This window comes from Ailuropoda melanoleuca, chromosome 15 (assembly GCF_002007445.2).
Source record: "Ailuropoda melanoleuca isolate Jingjing chromosome 15, ASM200744v2, whole genome shotgun sequence".
In the NCBI taxonomy this organism is placed as follows: Eukaryota; Metazoa; Chordata; class Mammalia; order Carnivora; family Ursidae; genus Ailuropoda; species Ailuropoda melanoleuca.
In genome coordinates this window covers 49,582,763-49,597,296 of record NC_048232.1, presented here as the reverse complement: position 1 = coordinate 49,597,296, position 14,534 = coordinate 49,582,763, and the positions used below count along the sequence as shown (strand labels likewise).

General features: G+C 35.2%; 1 protein-coding gene across 11 annotated transcripts in view; it reads left to right on the top strand.

Moving 5' to 3' along the window:
* The window catches only part of NAP1L1 (nucleosome assembly protein 1 like 1), a 35,573-nt gene extending 21,443 nt beyond the window's left edge, over positions 1-14,130 (top strand). For 4 of the 11 annotated variants that reach the window (XM_034644514.1, XM_034644508.1, XM_034644515.1 and 1 more), the window contains 12 exons: positions 2,820-2,961; positions 3,235-3,312; positions 4,034-4,162; positions 5,101-5,172; positions 5,988-6,127; positions 6,785-6,930; positions 7,026-7,045; positions 8,853-9,010; positions 9,703-9,732; positions 10,245-10,295; positions 11,774-11,817; positions 12,535-14,130. In XM_034644514.1, coding sequence (XP_034500405.1) covers positions 2,820-2,961; positions 3,235-3,312; positions 4,034-4,162; positions 5,101-5,172; positions 5,988-6,127; positions 6,785-6,930; positions 7,026-7,045; positions 8,853-9,010; positions 9,703-9,732; positions 10,245-10,295; positions 11,774-11,817; positions 12,535-12,644 — 1,120 coding nt within the window. In that variant the 3' untranslated portion in view covers positions 12,645-14,130. Of the gene's footprint in view, positions 1-2,819; positions 2,962-3,234; positions 3,313-4,033; positions 4,163-5,100; positions 5,173-5,987; positions 6,128-6,784; positions 6,931-7,025; positions 7,046-8,852; positions 9,011-9,702; positions 9,733-9,967; positions 10,064-10,244; positions 10,296-11,773; positions 11,846-12,534 lie in introns of those variants that run through there. The other 7 variants (XM_011226763.3, XM_019801169.2, XM_034644510.1 and 4 more) reach the window with 6 other exon arrangements.
* The last annotated feature ends 404 nt before the right edge of the window (positions 14,131-14,534 follow it).

Here is a 14,534-nt window from a genome sequence, read left to right as displayed (position 1 = left end):
TTTTTTAACCACGGGTGGTTTTTCATTGTATCAGCATACAATTTATTTATCTATTCCCTTTGTGAATGTGAAAGGATCTTTCGGTTTTTATCAGCGTTTGGGTGTTAGGAATAAAGCCATTGTGAACATTCTTGTGCAAGTCTTTGTGCGGACATATATTTTCATTTCTCATGGGTAAATACCTAGGAGCAGTAGTGCTGGCTCATTGAGTAGGTTTCTATTTAAATTTATAAGACATTTTGGCAGACTTTGTGCAAAGTGATTGCATCGTTTTACAGTCGTCTAGCCATGCACGGGAGGGTCTTAGTTTCTCCACATTCTTGCCAACACTTGTTGTTGTCTGTCTTTTTAATTTTAGCCATTCTTGGAAGTGTGAACTGTTATGTCACAGTGGTGTTCATTTGCCTTTCCCTTAGGATTAATGGTATTGTGTATCTTTTCATGTGCTTATTAATCATTCGTATATCTTTTTTTTGGTAAAATCTGTATTCAAATCTTTTGCTCATTTCAAGAACTGGGTGGTTTGTGTTTTTATTATTGCATTTTATGAGTTCTGTGTATTCTGGATAAAGTTGTGTCAGTTGCGTTTTTGTGGATTGAGCCTTCTGGGCAGAATGGAAGAGGATTCCCATTAAAATCTCCTCTCATGGCATCTTTCATATTGCCCTACCTTCTCCCACAGTCCTCTTTGTCTGCCTCCTGGCCAGGTAGCTCTTTCAAGTGTCCTGCTCCATTCTGTTCCTCTTGTTCCCTGCTAGAACACTCTCCCTTGATGACTTTTTCTTATCCTTCAGTGTCAGACTATCAGTCCTCTGAGGAGCCTTCCCTTATGGGCCCAGACCATAGTAGGTGCTCTTGTTAGGAGACCTCACAGTACCTGTACTGGCCCATGGTAGCATTTATCACACTTCCTGGATGGTGCTAATTTGAGTTCTTTACCAGGATGTTAAGGTGTTTTTGTTTGTTTTTTGGGTTTTTTTGGTTGTCAGATCTTGAAGAGCAGACGCCCTGTCTTCTTCCTGTATGGTCCTACCGTAGATTGTTAGCTAACGTGTAAGGGAAGATGTATGAGCGGGTGGATGTCCGTTGAAAGCACACGTTTTGCATTATTAGCTCAGTAGCAGGGCCAGTGATGTGGGGAGGGGAGAAAGAGGCACTTGGTTGAAAATTCACGTAAAGATTATTAACTCCAATATATAGAAAGGCTGGTAAGATCACTAAACAAGTGAATGAAATGAGGTGTCAGAAAAACAGCAGCACAAGCCAGTATGGCCATTGGCTGAGGGGAGAACTAGAGACTGGAGAACTGGGAGGAATGAACTCCTGCTTAGTCACAGCTCAGTGGTTTTTGGATACAGAGTTATCAGATCTTCTTGAGTTTTCAAGGCTAGCCAGAAATCTAGGAAGGGGTGTGTGTGTGTTTGTAAAATCTTTTTGCCAAGAAACTGACAGTGTCTGAAAATACCATAAGGCCATCTTGTCTTCTGGTTTAGTGTGCAGGTGAGGGATTTAGAGTTAGATCTGGGGCCAGAGTTTCAACTCATAGCTGAGTAGTCTTGTGTAAGCAACGACTTCTCGCTGAGCCTTGGCTTACTCATCAATGAAATGGGAACATTCATACCTGCTTCCTAGTATGGCTTCTTGAGGAGTTAATAAGAAAAATGTATTCGAAGCACCAGGCACAGCAGAGCTACTCAATTATTTTCTTTCCCCTGTTACCCTTCATGGGTTGGAGTGTGGAACAATGGGTGAATGTGGCTCCTTTCCACTAATCGGAGCCTTTTGAATGTGAAAGCATCTTCTAAATATTAACCTGTGAGCTGTAGGAAAATTACACTTTCAGAGATGATTCTGAGGCATCAAAGATTGATCAGTGTTTAGGGGAGAAGTCACATAATTTGAACCAATATCAGGAGCCAGAATCTTTTGGTTTTTAGCCTTTGAAGCTTAATCCCTGGGGGAAAGCAAGTTGAAAGATTGTTAGTGGAAGTATAATCCCATGGTTGGGTGTTAATAATCGTGTTTCCATTTGAATTAATAATATCTTCTTATTCCCTTAGGAAATCACAAATTGACGCAGATAGCAAAAGTAGTCATCAAAATCTGTGAGCATGAGGTATGTGTTTCTCACTGTCCAATTTTATTTTATTTTTATTTTTTATTTTTTTTTAAAGATTTTATTTGTTTATTCGACAGAGATAGAGACAGCCAGTGAGAGAGGGAACACAAGCAGGGGGAGTGGGAGAGGAAGAAGCAGGCTCCCAGTGGAGGAGCCTGATGTGGGGCTCGATCCCATAACGCCGGGATCACGCCCTGAGCCGAAGGCAGATGCTTAACCGCTGTGCCACCCAGGCGCCCCTATCCTTTTTTCTAATATAATATCCTTTTCCCTAAAAATAGCTGGACTGGGTTAGATATGCATGCTTTTTTTTAAATCAAGGTTATTGTCCTTATTCTCCGTTAGGATGGTCAGTCCATGACTTTTTAACTCCCTAAGATAGACTGTTTTACAGCTTAGATGCCAGCACTGACAAGTCTAATGCTGAACTTGATTATAATGAAAGATTTAGGGTTGATATGATTTACATTTTCTTATCACAGCTTACTGTATCTATTTACATGTTCATTTTTGAAATATTTTATAGTCAAGACCATGTATTTATGTTTCTTGAATTTTAATTACTTTGAATGAGTATACCTTTTGCTTCAGATAGGAAACCTCTCATTCACTAATTTTTATGCTTTACTTTTCAATATGATAGAAGTGTGACTTGTGTTTTACTGTGATGCTGCTTAACTGATGCGTTCCAACCTTTCAGCTTGCCTAGGGTAGTTAAAAGACGAGTGAATGCTCTCAAAAATCTTCAAGTTAAATGTGCACAGATAGAAGCCAAATTCTATGAGGAAGTTCATGATCTTGAAAGAAAGTATGCTGTTCTCTATCAGCCTCTATTTGATAAGGTAATGCTTTCTACTACTTCATTTTCTTTATCTAAAATTTGAGATTATAGTAAAGCTCTGGAAATATGAACAAACTTGCAGGTGGTTTAGTCTTTAGATCTCGAAGCAAAATGGTTATTAGAGGTATTCGGGAAAACTATCAATAATAGCAATTCGGGTTGTGGTATGCATTCATTAAATCTGTACACCTTTAATGAGAAACAGCTAGTTTCTGGCTTGGATGTCATTGTGTTTATGCAAGTTTTTCTTTTTTTTTTTTTTAAATCATTTTAGCGATTTGAGATCATTAATGCAATTTATGAACCTACAGAAGAAGAATGTGAATGGAAACCAGATGAAGATGAAATTTCGGTTGGTACCAACTTTAGTGTGTTTTTATACTTTGGAAATATTTTATTATAAGATTGATGGTGAGTTAACGACAATCAGAACAGATGAGCCACTGTTAACGCTGGCATCATCTGTACCCAAATTCGTTTTTCCTTTACATTTTTTTAGTATTTAAATTTTATAGATTATGTAAACTTTTCCTTTGAACTTGATGACATGCAAAGGATTGTCCTTGGTTTTTCCACATGATGAAATGGAGGCTTCTAAGTGACTTGCCTGCAATTAATAAATGGCAGGGTTGTGACACAAACACAGTGTTCTGTTACATGACTGCTTCCTCAGCATTGCTATTTTAATGTTGGTTGATAAGGAGAACATAATGTTTTGATCAAGAACACCAAGGAGTGAGGAATTGGACAAAGTTTATATTTATTTATTTTTTGCCTGAAGCTTTAAAATTTTTTTCTCTCAAACTGTTTTCTTATAGTTCATAGGTTCTCTCTTAGTGGTTCTCACTTTTGGGAGGGGTATGGTAGTAGCAATATTTATAGAAGTAAAGTTTGTTATGGGTAACAGCAGTGATTACAGAATTGGGCTAGACTTATTTGATTGAAAATTGCAATTGGTGATTGAGGATTTTTTGGTTTCTGTACTTCGCTGGATGTAAGTTAAGGGGATGGTTAAGATTTTATCAAGTGGTCTGATTTAGGAATTCAATAACTTAATACTATCATTTATCAAGGAGGAGCTGAAAGAAAAAGCCAAGATCGAAGATGAGAAAAAGGATGAAGAAAAAGAAGACCCCAAGGGAATTCCTGAATTCTGGTTGACTGTTTTTAAGAATGTTGACTTACTCAGTGATATGGTTCAGGTAATTTTACTCATAAAGACATCAGTTTACCTCAAAGGGTAAAAACCTTTGAAATTTAAATGGCTGTGATGACCAATCTCTCCTCTATAGAGTGATCACTGTCTCTTGAAACCTGTTCCTGTAGTAGGAAAACTGCATCTTTGATTAATGTAGTAAATAAATTGTAATTCATTTTCAGAAATTAGGTAATGAAATGGTCCCTTTGACAGTTCCTTATCCATTGAGCAATGTTTTGCATAGTCTTGTGTCTTCAGTGTTTAAGTGCTTTTGGTATTAGTGATTGAAGGAAGGAAACTTAAAATTTCACTTATGTTACCCCAAAAGACTTTTTCAGTCTGAAACAAATATGCCGAGGGACATTTACATTTTAAAAGAATAACATAAAGATCTTTAACTCTTTTACATTTGTCACTTTTTCTGGGAATCCAACACAGATACCACCTTCTCTGGGAAACTTTTCCTGTCCTAATCAGAAGCATTTCTTGAGCCACTACCATGTGCATTATAGTACTTGTTGCCTTATAGTGTGATTTTTGAAAGTTAAAGTCAAGAAAAAGAAATCTCAAAACAGTGACTGCTTATTGCGTTTCTACTTTGGCAAAGTAAAAAAGGACCTAGCAGAATGAAAGGAACAAGAAGAGCTGGAAAAGGAGATGTTTTTAAAGCAAACATGCCTGAGTTAGACTTGGTTTTATATTCTTCAGTCCATTCAGTCTGATGATAATGTAATTCTCTGTTAAGTCACTTTTTTTCTACCTTTGCCAGTAGAAATAAGTAGAGTTTATAAGTAAACTGCTTTAGTATAAGCCATAATCTACATAAGAGTAGGTCTTATGGCTCATAATTGTTACATAAAGTCTCACTATAAATGTCTCAGTCAGCTAAATGTTTATTGTCCAGTAATAGATACTCATTTTAATATTTTCTTAATTTTGCAGGAACATGATGAACCTATTTTGAAGCACTTGAAAGATATTAAAGTGAAGTTCTCAGATGCTGGCCAGCCCATGGTAAAAGAACTTTGAAATATTTTCAATTTTGTAATATTAGATGTTTATAGGTGGATATATGGAACTTTCTAAAAAGAGGTGATATTCTAAAGCCTAGAGATGGGTGAGAAAGAAGTTAAAACTCATACCTGGTACTCTTGTTGGTAGCAAATAAATGTTTGGATGTTGGTAATTGTGATGCAGAATTTATTCCTTTTCCTCCCTCTGAACATAAAACTATTTTTGAAATATAGTAAGTCCTTGATCCTAGATTAAATACAGATTAAAAAATAGCACCCTAAATACTTAACTCTGTCTTAAAAGGCATGTGTCTGGGAATTACATAAAACAGAAGATGTTAGAGGGCCCCCACTTCCCCATGATGAAAGATCAGCCACTAGCTTCTCCCCAAAACCATCAGTATTATGTGAAGTATGGGCAAAGCTACCATAGACTGTAGATTCTTCTTTTGTGTGTAGTAAAGTTAGGCTGTTCCTCTGTCAAATTCGGGTTAGAAGATGATTTAAAGTCCCCTTCATGAGGATGGAAGGAGGAAGGAGTACTAGGTCAGTTTATCCAGTTGTTCTAACATATTTTATAAACATGTTACTAAGTAGAAATTGTAAGCTGAGCTGAGTTTTATTCAGTTTTATTTTGTGTCTTGTTTTGCTTTTTTAACATAATTTGGGGTTTTATCTGACCCTGTCCCAGAATAGGAAAGGCTTTATCACCTAGAAGTTTATGTGTTTATAAAAATCAGCAGATTGAATTTTATTACTTAAAGCACTAACATTTGTGTTGCAGGAATTTCAATAGTCTTTTTTTATTTTTTTAAGAGTTTTGTCTTAGAATTTCACTTTGAACCCAATGAATATTTCACAAATGAAGTGTTGACAAAGACATACAGGATGAGGTCGGAACCAGATGATTCTGATCCCTTTTCTTTTGATGGACCAGAAATTATGGGTTGTACAGGGTGAGTTTAATTTTACTGCTTTCACAGAATATTCTGTCTCTCTTTGTTTTTACTTGTTATTTGTGATATTTGGTATTTCCTAGTGTGTACTTGATACATAATTTATATCTGAACATTTCAGAAAAGTGTTTTCTTAGATTAGCACACCTATTTTCCTAGAATTCTCCTTGGCTTACAGTATTACAACATTTCTTCAAAGGAAAACACACTTAAATTCATTATACTGTGAATTTGTGCTAATAGTCAATATATTTATTGAAAAATGTTTAGAAATAAAATTTTTCTCTTTATATTGCTATCAAAAGCATTTGAGCCAATTTTTCCCTCTGAAATTTGTAATTAAAAATAATATTTGGGGCACGTGGGTGGCTCAGTCAGTTAAGCTTCCAACTCTTGGTTTCGGCTCGGGTCATGATACCAGGGTTGTGAGATCGAGCCCCGGTGCCAGCCTGGAGTCTGCTGAGATTTTTTCCCCTTCTGCTCCTCCCCCTGTTCACGTGCATGTGCTCTCGCTCTTGTTCTCTCTTTCCCTTGTTCTCTATAAAATAATAAAGAAAATCTTTTTAAAAAATAAATTTAATTAGATAAATCTTAGCTCTTCCAGCAATTAAGCATAGTATGTTAATTGTGATAGATTCTTGCCCTTTGTTTTGCAAGGTGCCAGATAGATTGGAAAAAAGGAAAGAATGTCACTTTGAAAACCATTAAGAAGAAGCAGAAACATAAGGGACGTGGGACAGTTCGTACTGTGACCAAAACAGTTTCCAATGACTCTTTCTTTAATTTTTTTGCCCCTCCTGAAGGTAAATAGTGTTTTAGTTTGGGTATTAATGGTTGTTTTATTATTAAGGTTTCTTTAGTTTCTTACTCATTTGAACTTCTTTTCTCAATTTTGCAGTTCCTGAGAGTGGAGATCTGGTAAGTTAAATTGGTCTTTATTTGTTGAATTGTTCACTATGAAATTAAAGAACTGGTTCTCAAAAGTGGGGAATTGCATAGTTGCTACTTGAATTTTGCTCTGAGGCTTGCAGTGCATGGAGAAGACCTTTATGGATCTGAAATTATTTCAGAATGCCTGTGGTGCTTCCATTGAGAAATGCTGAAAGGCTAAAGTTTTCTTTTGAGGCTTGGAAGTATTGTGGGGGATTCAGGTTCTAAAGATGATAGTTTTCTTATTGAAGCTAGGATGTATTAGGGGCGCCTGGGTGGCTCAGGTCACGATCCCAGGGTCCTGGGATCGAGCCCCACATCGGGCTCCCAGCTCAGCGGGAAGCCTGCTTCTCCCTCTCCCTTTACTGCTGCTTGTGTTCCCTCCCTCACTGCCTCTCTCTGTCAAATAAAGAAACAAAATCTTAAAAAAAAAAAAAAAGCTAGGATGTATTAAATAAATCATTTGTACTATTTATTTACTGAAATTCCTAACCACATTCTGGTTAGAACTCTTTCTGTATTTGTTATTCCAGTGGAAACATGGTTTCATGTTGTGGCCATGTTTTATGTGACCATGTAGCCAAGAGCTATGATAGTGCCTGTGTATAGCCTGGAATGAGGAACAGCCTAAGAGAGGTCTGTGCAGACAGGGTGTAAGCTACATATGTTTTGAATTTGCTCGTCTGTTGGCCAGATTTTTCAGCTTTAACTCAGATAGTTTCATAATTATATACATACAGAATTAGAAAGTATGTTTATTTTGAATACTTTTGAATTGGAATAGTTTTGGCTAAGGCTAAGACCAGATCTGTAAAAGGCAAGTATTTCTGCCTGTAAAGAGTGGTAAGTGGCTTGGTTCAAAATGTTTTCCATGGGACAAAAAAGGGGACTATAAAGCAGCACCTGAATTTTAGGTAGAACTACTTACGAACGTTGAGAGTTTCATGCTGTTTGCATGTCCGTGAGTGGGTTGGGAGTTTGTGTTGAAGTGATTTTTTTAATTCTGTTGTCAAATGTTTATGGTAACAAAATGGTCTTGAGTAGTTAAAGCTAGAACACCTGCACCTGTGATTAGAAGTCTTTCCCTCAAAAGTCCACTGCCAACTTCTGTGTTTTTTGGCTGTTTATTATAGTGGCTTATGTTGATGAATCAGGCATTCATGGAATGTTTACTTGTTTGGTATCGTGGAACTTAAATGGGATTATTTGAATTTTGAATAATGTCAGCACCATTTCTGTGTTGTGCTTTGTCATTAAGTAGAAATCCTAGATTGATTCAGGATTTATTAAACAGGATTCTAACTCCTCATTTGGCATTATACATAAACTGCTTCTGTACTATCTTTAAGGAATCATGAGTAATCCTCCATATTCTTTCATTATGTGCCATATATCTAATGTTACTTAAATCCTGAGATTCTTTGTTAGTATTATTCCATTTGGTGTGTTCAATAGTGAATATTTATAAGGAAAATCACAGTTACATAGAAAGTTGTTTTTATATTTTAAGTCAAAAAACTAAATAATAACCAGTTCTAATTTTTATTTTCCCAAATTTCTGAGTATGTACACTGACTTGGTAACTTTCTTTTTATTAAAACCCAATGAACCTAAGGTACATATAGATGACTGTTTAATCACACACACAAGCTAATTTTAAAATGACAGAAAGTTAAAAGTGAAGTTGAATGTTGTTTCATAGAATTTAAACCCAAGAGTCTTGCATGTGCCTAATTAAATAACAGTCATTAAATTTTTTTGCCCTTTTTTTTTCCTTTAAAATAAAAACAACCAGGACGATGATGCTGAAGCCATCCTTGCTGCAGACTTTGAAATTGGTCACTTTCTACGTGAGCGCATAATCCCAAGATCGGTGTTATACTTTACTGGAGAAGCTATTGAAGATGATGATGATGATGTGAGTGAATCTGAATCCTGCAGCGAAATCATTTGGTGAGGGTATGATGGTCACATTGGTGAGCAGTGAAATGAACAGATGTAATTTTTTAAAAAACAGAATAATTCAAAGGCTAATTACTGATGTCATAGATAACTTTCCTGAATTGTTTTAAATATGTCCTCTTAGGATCTTTGGTAGCTTTTATTTTCCTGCTAATAGGAAGACTACTCTGAATTAGTGCAACTTTACCCTGTTTGGTCAGTGTTGTAGATGTGTTATGCTCTTCTCTTTGACCAAGCAAACATGCCTAAGATATTTTTTATTACTTAAAAATACTAGGAAGCATAGAATTTTTATCCAAAGGAATATTAAGCAACAATTAAGGTAAAATTAGGCTGCCCTCAAATATTTTGGCTATCTTTATTTCTAAATGTCAGTCATTCAGATAGATTTAGGGCCTTTTTGTGCTGTGTGTTCACATAAGTACAGGCAAGTAATATTTACAGTAATAGTTGTCTGATCACACTTACGCACAATTGTACTGTGTTAACTCTTTAAATTGTCAGATATAGATAACAGCACTGAATTGAGTGATTCCCGCAGCTGTTTAATTTATAATTAATTGCCTTAGGGAAAGTATATTTTCCTTTTTTTAGTTGTTAGTGGATACAAAATGGCTGTAACTAATGCAGTTTTCAAATGTGTGTTAGCTTCATTCAAACTTCATCCTTTTTTCCCTTTTTAGTATGATGAAGAAGGTGAAGAAGCAGATGAGGTAATGTTTACCAAATGAGCAAATAATTCTCTGTTTAACACATTGAGAAGCAAATTGAGTGACTTATGTATTCCTTTGCTATAATCATTATTCTGTGATATGGGATATAAACCTTTTGGAAAAAAAATATGGTTTTAGAATTCTACAGCCAAACAATGTATGTATGAGGTTTCAATAAATAAATTGCAAAACTCAGAACATTTTTTTTATTTCAAATAATTCTGTTCTGCTGCAGGGTTATCAGCTCTTTGAAGAAGTCAAAAGCTGCAGTAAACTTTTTCAACGTTGGCTGCAGTAAATCTTTTCAATAAAAGCTCTCTGGATGTCTCAAGTTGTGTTGGGAAATTTTTCATATTAGAAGCTTTCAATTAAATTGCATTGTCACCATACTCTGTAATCATGAAAATCTTTTGACTTATAGAGTAACTTGTATTAAAATTTCTCCGTACATTATGAGCCATTTCTTCCTACTGTGTACCTACTTCATGGATGCATTTTGAACTTTAATATAGGAAGGGGAAGAAGAAGGAGATGAGGAAAATGATCCAGACTATGACTCAAAGGTGAGCAAAATTAGTGCTGATTTCTGTTAAGTTTAAGGCAGGTTATAAGAGTTGATGTTTCTTAATACAAAGTTTATTTTTGTCCATTAAACTCTTTAGTAAATCCTATTGACTGGAGATAATGTATAGTCCACTTTAATCCCTGCTGGCATTTCAACAGTACATGAAATTTCAATGCACGTTTCCTAAGAAATTTTAGTTTTGGTTCTGACTTTGTATTTTTCTTAGTCTCAGGCTAAATAAACCCTACGATTCTATTTTAATGTACATTACTTTGGGCTTTTTTTTTTTTTTTAAGATTTTATTTATTTATTTGAGAGAGAGAGAGACTGCACATGAGATGGGGGTGGGGGAGAGGGAGAGGGAGAAGCACCCTCCCCACTGAGCAGAGAGTCAGATGCCTGGCTCTACCCCGGACCCTAGGATCATGACCTGAGCTGAAGGCAGACACTTAACTGACTGAGTCACCCAGGTGCCCTGGGCTTTTTTTTTTTTTTAATAAGCATTTTATTTTTATTTTTTAAAGATTTATTTAGTTATTTTAGAGAGAGAGGACAAGTGGGGTGGGGGTGGGCCAGAGGGAAAGAGGAAGGAGAGAGAGAATGCGAGCCAGCGAGAATCCTCAAGCAGATTCCCTGCCCGAGAGCAAAGAGCCTGACTGGAGGACGCAGGGCTTGATCCCAGGACCCTGAGATCATGACCTGAGCCAGAAACAAGAGTCAGCGTTGAGCTGAGTCACCCAGGTGCCCCTAGAAGCATTTGAAATTTTTATTGCTTGTGTTCTTAGGTTTTCCCTCTAAAGGATAGCTTTATAAACAAGGTCAGTTTTTAAATAATCCGATTGCAGGAGTGCATGCGAATAGGGAAGCAGTACTGTTTGTTAGGTTCTCCCAACCACCTCTCTTCTCTATCTTCGAGACTCCCAATCTGTTGTTCTTGGGTATATGTCATATCAGGGTTAGTAAAGCCCTTTATCTCCCCGAAAATATGTAGTATATTATCAGGATTCATTTGAAAGTTTTGGTTTTGTTAAATGCATTCATTCATTTGCTAGATACTGTAAAATATCCAGAAGATACTTTAAAATCTAGTGAGCAGGTAAGAGAGGAGATAGTTAAAAATCAAATTAAATTTTCTAAAGGGTATGAATTAGTATGTTTGAATAATTGATCCATAAAAAGGCAAAAGTAATTGGTAATATGACTAACATAAATTGCTTTGTTGTTTTGTTTTTTAAGGTTATGATTTAGTGTGTTATTCTGTGGAGTTCATTCCGCAATGTAAAATTTGGGCCTCGTTTTAGCATTTTTGTGACTTGGTAGTATTTGAGTAAATGAATTACCATCCTTGCTATACCATTTCTTTAATTTGGCAAAAATTTTGATGGAACAATGAGATAATTAATTACAATAATTACTGTTGAAAATTAACTGAAGCAGGTAGAAGAAGATAGATTGACTTGTTGTTTTTTTTAACAGAAGGATCAAAACCCAGCAGAGTGCAAGCAGCAGTGAAGCAGGATGTATGTGGCCTTGAGGATAACCTGCACTGTAATAGCCTAAACACAACTATTATTTACTTACAGCCTTATGTTTTTGTATTTTCTTGGTAGACTCAGTAATTTTTTTTAAAGGAAAGAACTAATAATTTTAAAGACCAATTTGTTCTACTTAGCATTTTAACTCTAGTTTTTCTGCCAGATCTGTTGATTGCACAAATTCTTTCACGCATGTTCATTCATCACTACATGGTTTGGTTCTTCTGGAGTAATTTTTAAGATTACAGCTATGAAAGTGAACAGAACTGTTAAACTTTTTTTTTTTTTTGGCTTTGCTATTTTTTCCTGAAGAACCAAAGTATTTTTTTCAGCTGGTAGTTGAATTGGGTTTACATTTGCTTGCACTAGCTGTGCCTTTCATTACTTTGTTATAGAAATGCAACGACTTACACTAAGATAATTCCTCATTTAAAAAACAAAACTTGTTGAGACAAATATATGGTTAAGAATTTCCAGTAAGACCACAACTGATAACTTAGATTATTAATGGATTTTTTGTATTTTAGGTGACATAGTTAGAAACCTAGTAAGGAAACCGTAGTTAAGAAACCTAACTGATAGTGTGGTTATTGGTTACTGTAGGGAGGTGAATAAAACCTATTTTCAGAAGTTAAGCCTCATTATTTTAACTGTACTTTTAAATTTAACTTCCATTAACTAAGCATCTTTTCTTTATGGTAGGGTCTACCTTCTGCTTCCCTGGAAAGGATGAATTTACATCATTTGACAAGCCTATTTCAAGTTTTTTTGTTGTTACTGTTTGTTTGCTTGTTTTTGTTTTTGCAGCCTAAAATAAAAATGTCAAATATAATTTTAGTTCTCATAAGATAATGTCTTAATTTTGTACTAATTCAGGTAGAAGCAGAGGCCTAGCTTGAATTCAGCATTGTACCCAGTTTGCCATATTACGGAAGAGAAGTGTGTCAACTTTGGGAGAGGTACTACATCTGTTAATTAAGAAAGTATAGAAAAGAAAGGCAAAATCTTAAAGGATGTAATTTTTTTTAAAAGAAAGGTATAAAGGTTGAAATTTTATTTCCTTTGATTAGAGCTAGAGAGAAGGCCCCAAGCCTCTATGGTTAATTCTGATTCTTACTGCTTCTAAAATATGAGTATGTCATTTACCCATGCTTCTGTTTACTATGTATGAAAATGGGTAGTACTGTTTACCTAACTACCTCACAGATATGTTAAGGCATATTAAGTTAAATTTTATGAAATGTTTCTCGATCTCATTAAAAGCTCAAAAATTTGGACCTATTTGTACCACAAGTATGATATTTCGCATTTTATTCATACCAGGGTTTGATAATTCCACTGGAAAACAAAGGTTTAAGTACCTCCATTCAGGATCTGGTCAGGCAACACTCTTGCAGATCTTTGTGTGGCTCCTATCTTAATAGAAGCTAATAGATGAGCAACTCTTCGAAAAGGTCCAAATTGTTTTTATATGACCATATTGTAGTAAAATACTACAGAGATCATGGGACTAAAGTAGGAAGAAGATCTTTTTTAGTGGGGGGGAAACGCCATTAAATTTGAGACTGTAGAGCCACATTTAAAATACCTCAGGCTAATTACTGTTAATTTTTTGTGATGAGCTTAAAAGCTTTGACAGTGAGGGTGGACTAAATGGATTATAATTAGAGGACGCCTAGATTTCCTGCTCTTAATAAAATTACGTTGTTTTTAGAGGTGATAGAGTTTCCTTTTTGAAAATTTAGTGTTAAGATCTTGGAATGTGAACACATCTTATTTGTATAATACTCTTCATTCCTCTTCCTGAGATTTTAATTAACTACTGGAAATCCTTAACCAGTTGCGTTAGTTTGTAGGAAAAAAAATGCCATGAAACACCTTATGTTTTTCCTCTTTATTTTCAAAATGCTTTTGGTTGCTTTGATTACACATTCTTTGCTGTTTTTTGTTTTTCTACCCATAGCTCATTTGATCACAGCCTTTATGAACTTAAAAAATTTTAATCTGAAGATAGAATCCCATTTTTAATGAACTTAAGTAGCAGAACCACTATTTTTTTTTTTCATTCCTTTAGGTAATAGCTATTGCCAAAGTGAAGGGGCAGATACTATTTCATCTTGTTACATAAAGGGGATGTGGTTTGCAGAGGAATTGTTTTCTTAATAAATTTGGCATCGTGAGGGATATCAGTGTTCATCTTTGCCATCTCTCCAGTTCCAAAATGGTTCTATTCCATTTTAGAAATTTGAAATATGTAATTTGAAATCCTTAATAAAATTTGCATTTAATTTTATAAAATGTACTGGTGATATTTTGGGTGTTTTTTTAAAAATATGAATACATTTATATATATATACACTTTTTCTTTTTTTGAAGAGCAGAGTAGAGATGTTAGAGTAGGCTATTCTGCGCTTAGGCCAGAATGGCCTGTAAATTTGTATAATTTTAAAAGCAACCTCCCAAGCTCTGCTAAGTGGAGTTTGTTATTGGAAGACTAGAAAGGTTTTTACTGAGTTAATGATAGACGTTTTTGAGACACTTTGAATTTTGTCTTTACATTTGCAGTTTATAGTTTCCCCTCACTCAGGCACAGATTACCAAGAAGTTCTATTTTTTTCTCTCTAGAAATGGCAGAATCTCATATAATCACCTATATGAGCTAATACTTTGAAAAATTTTTTCTGTCATTTTATGGTCATTCA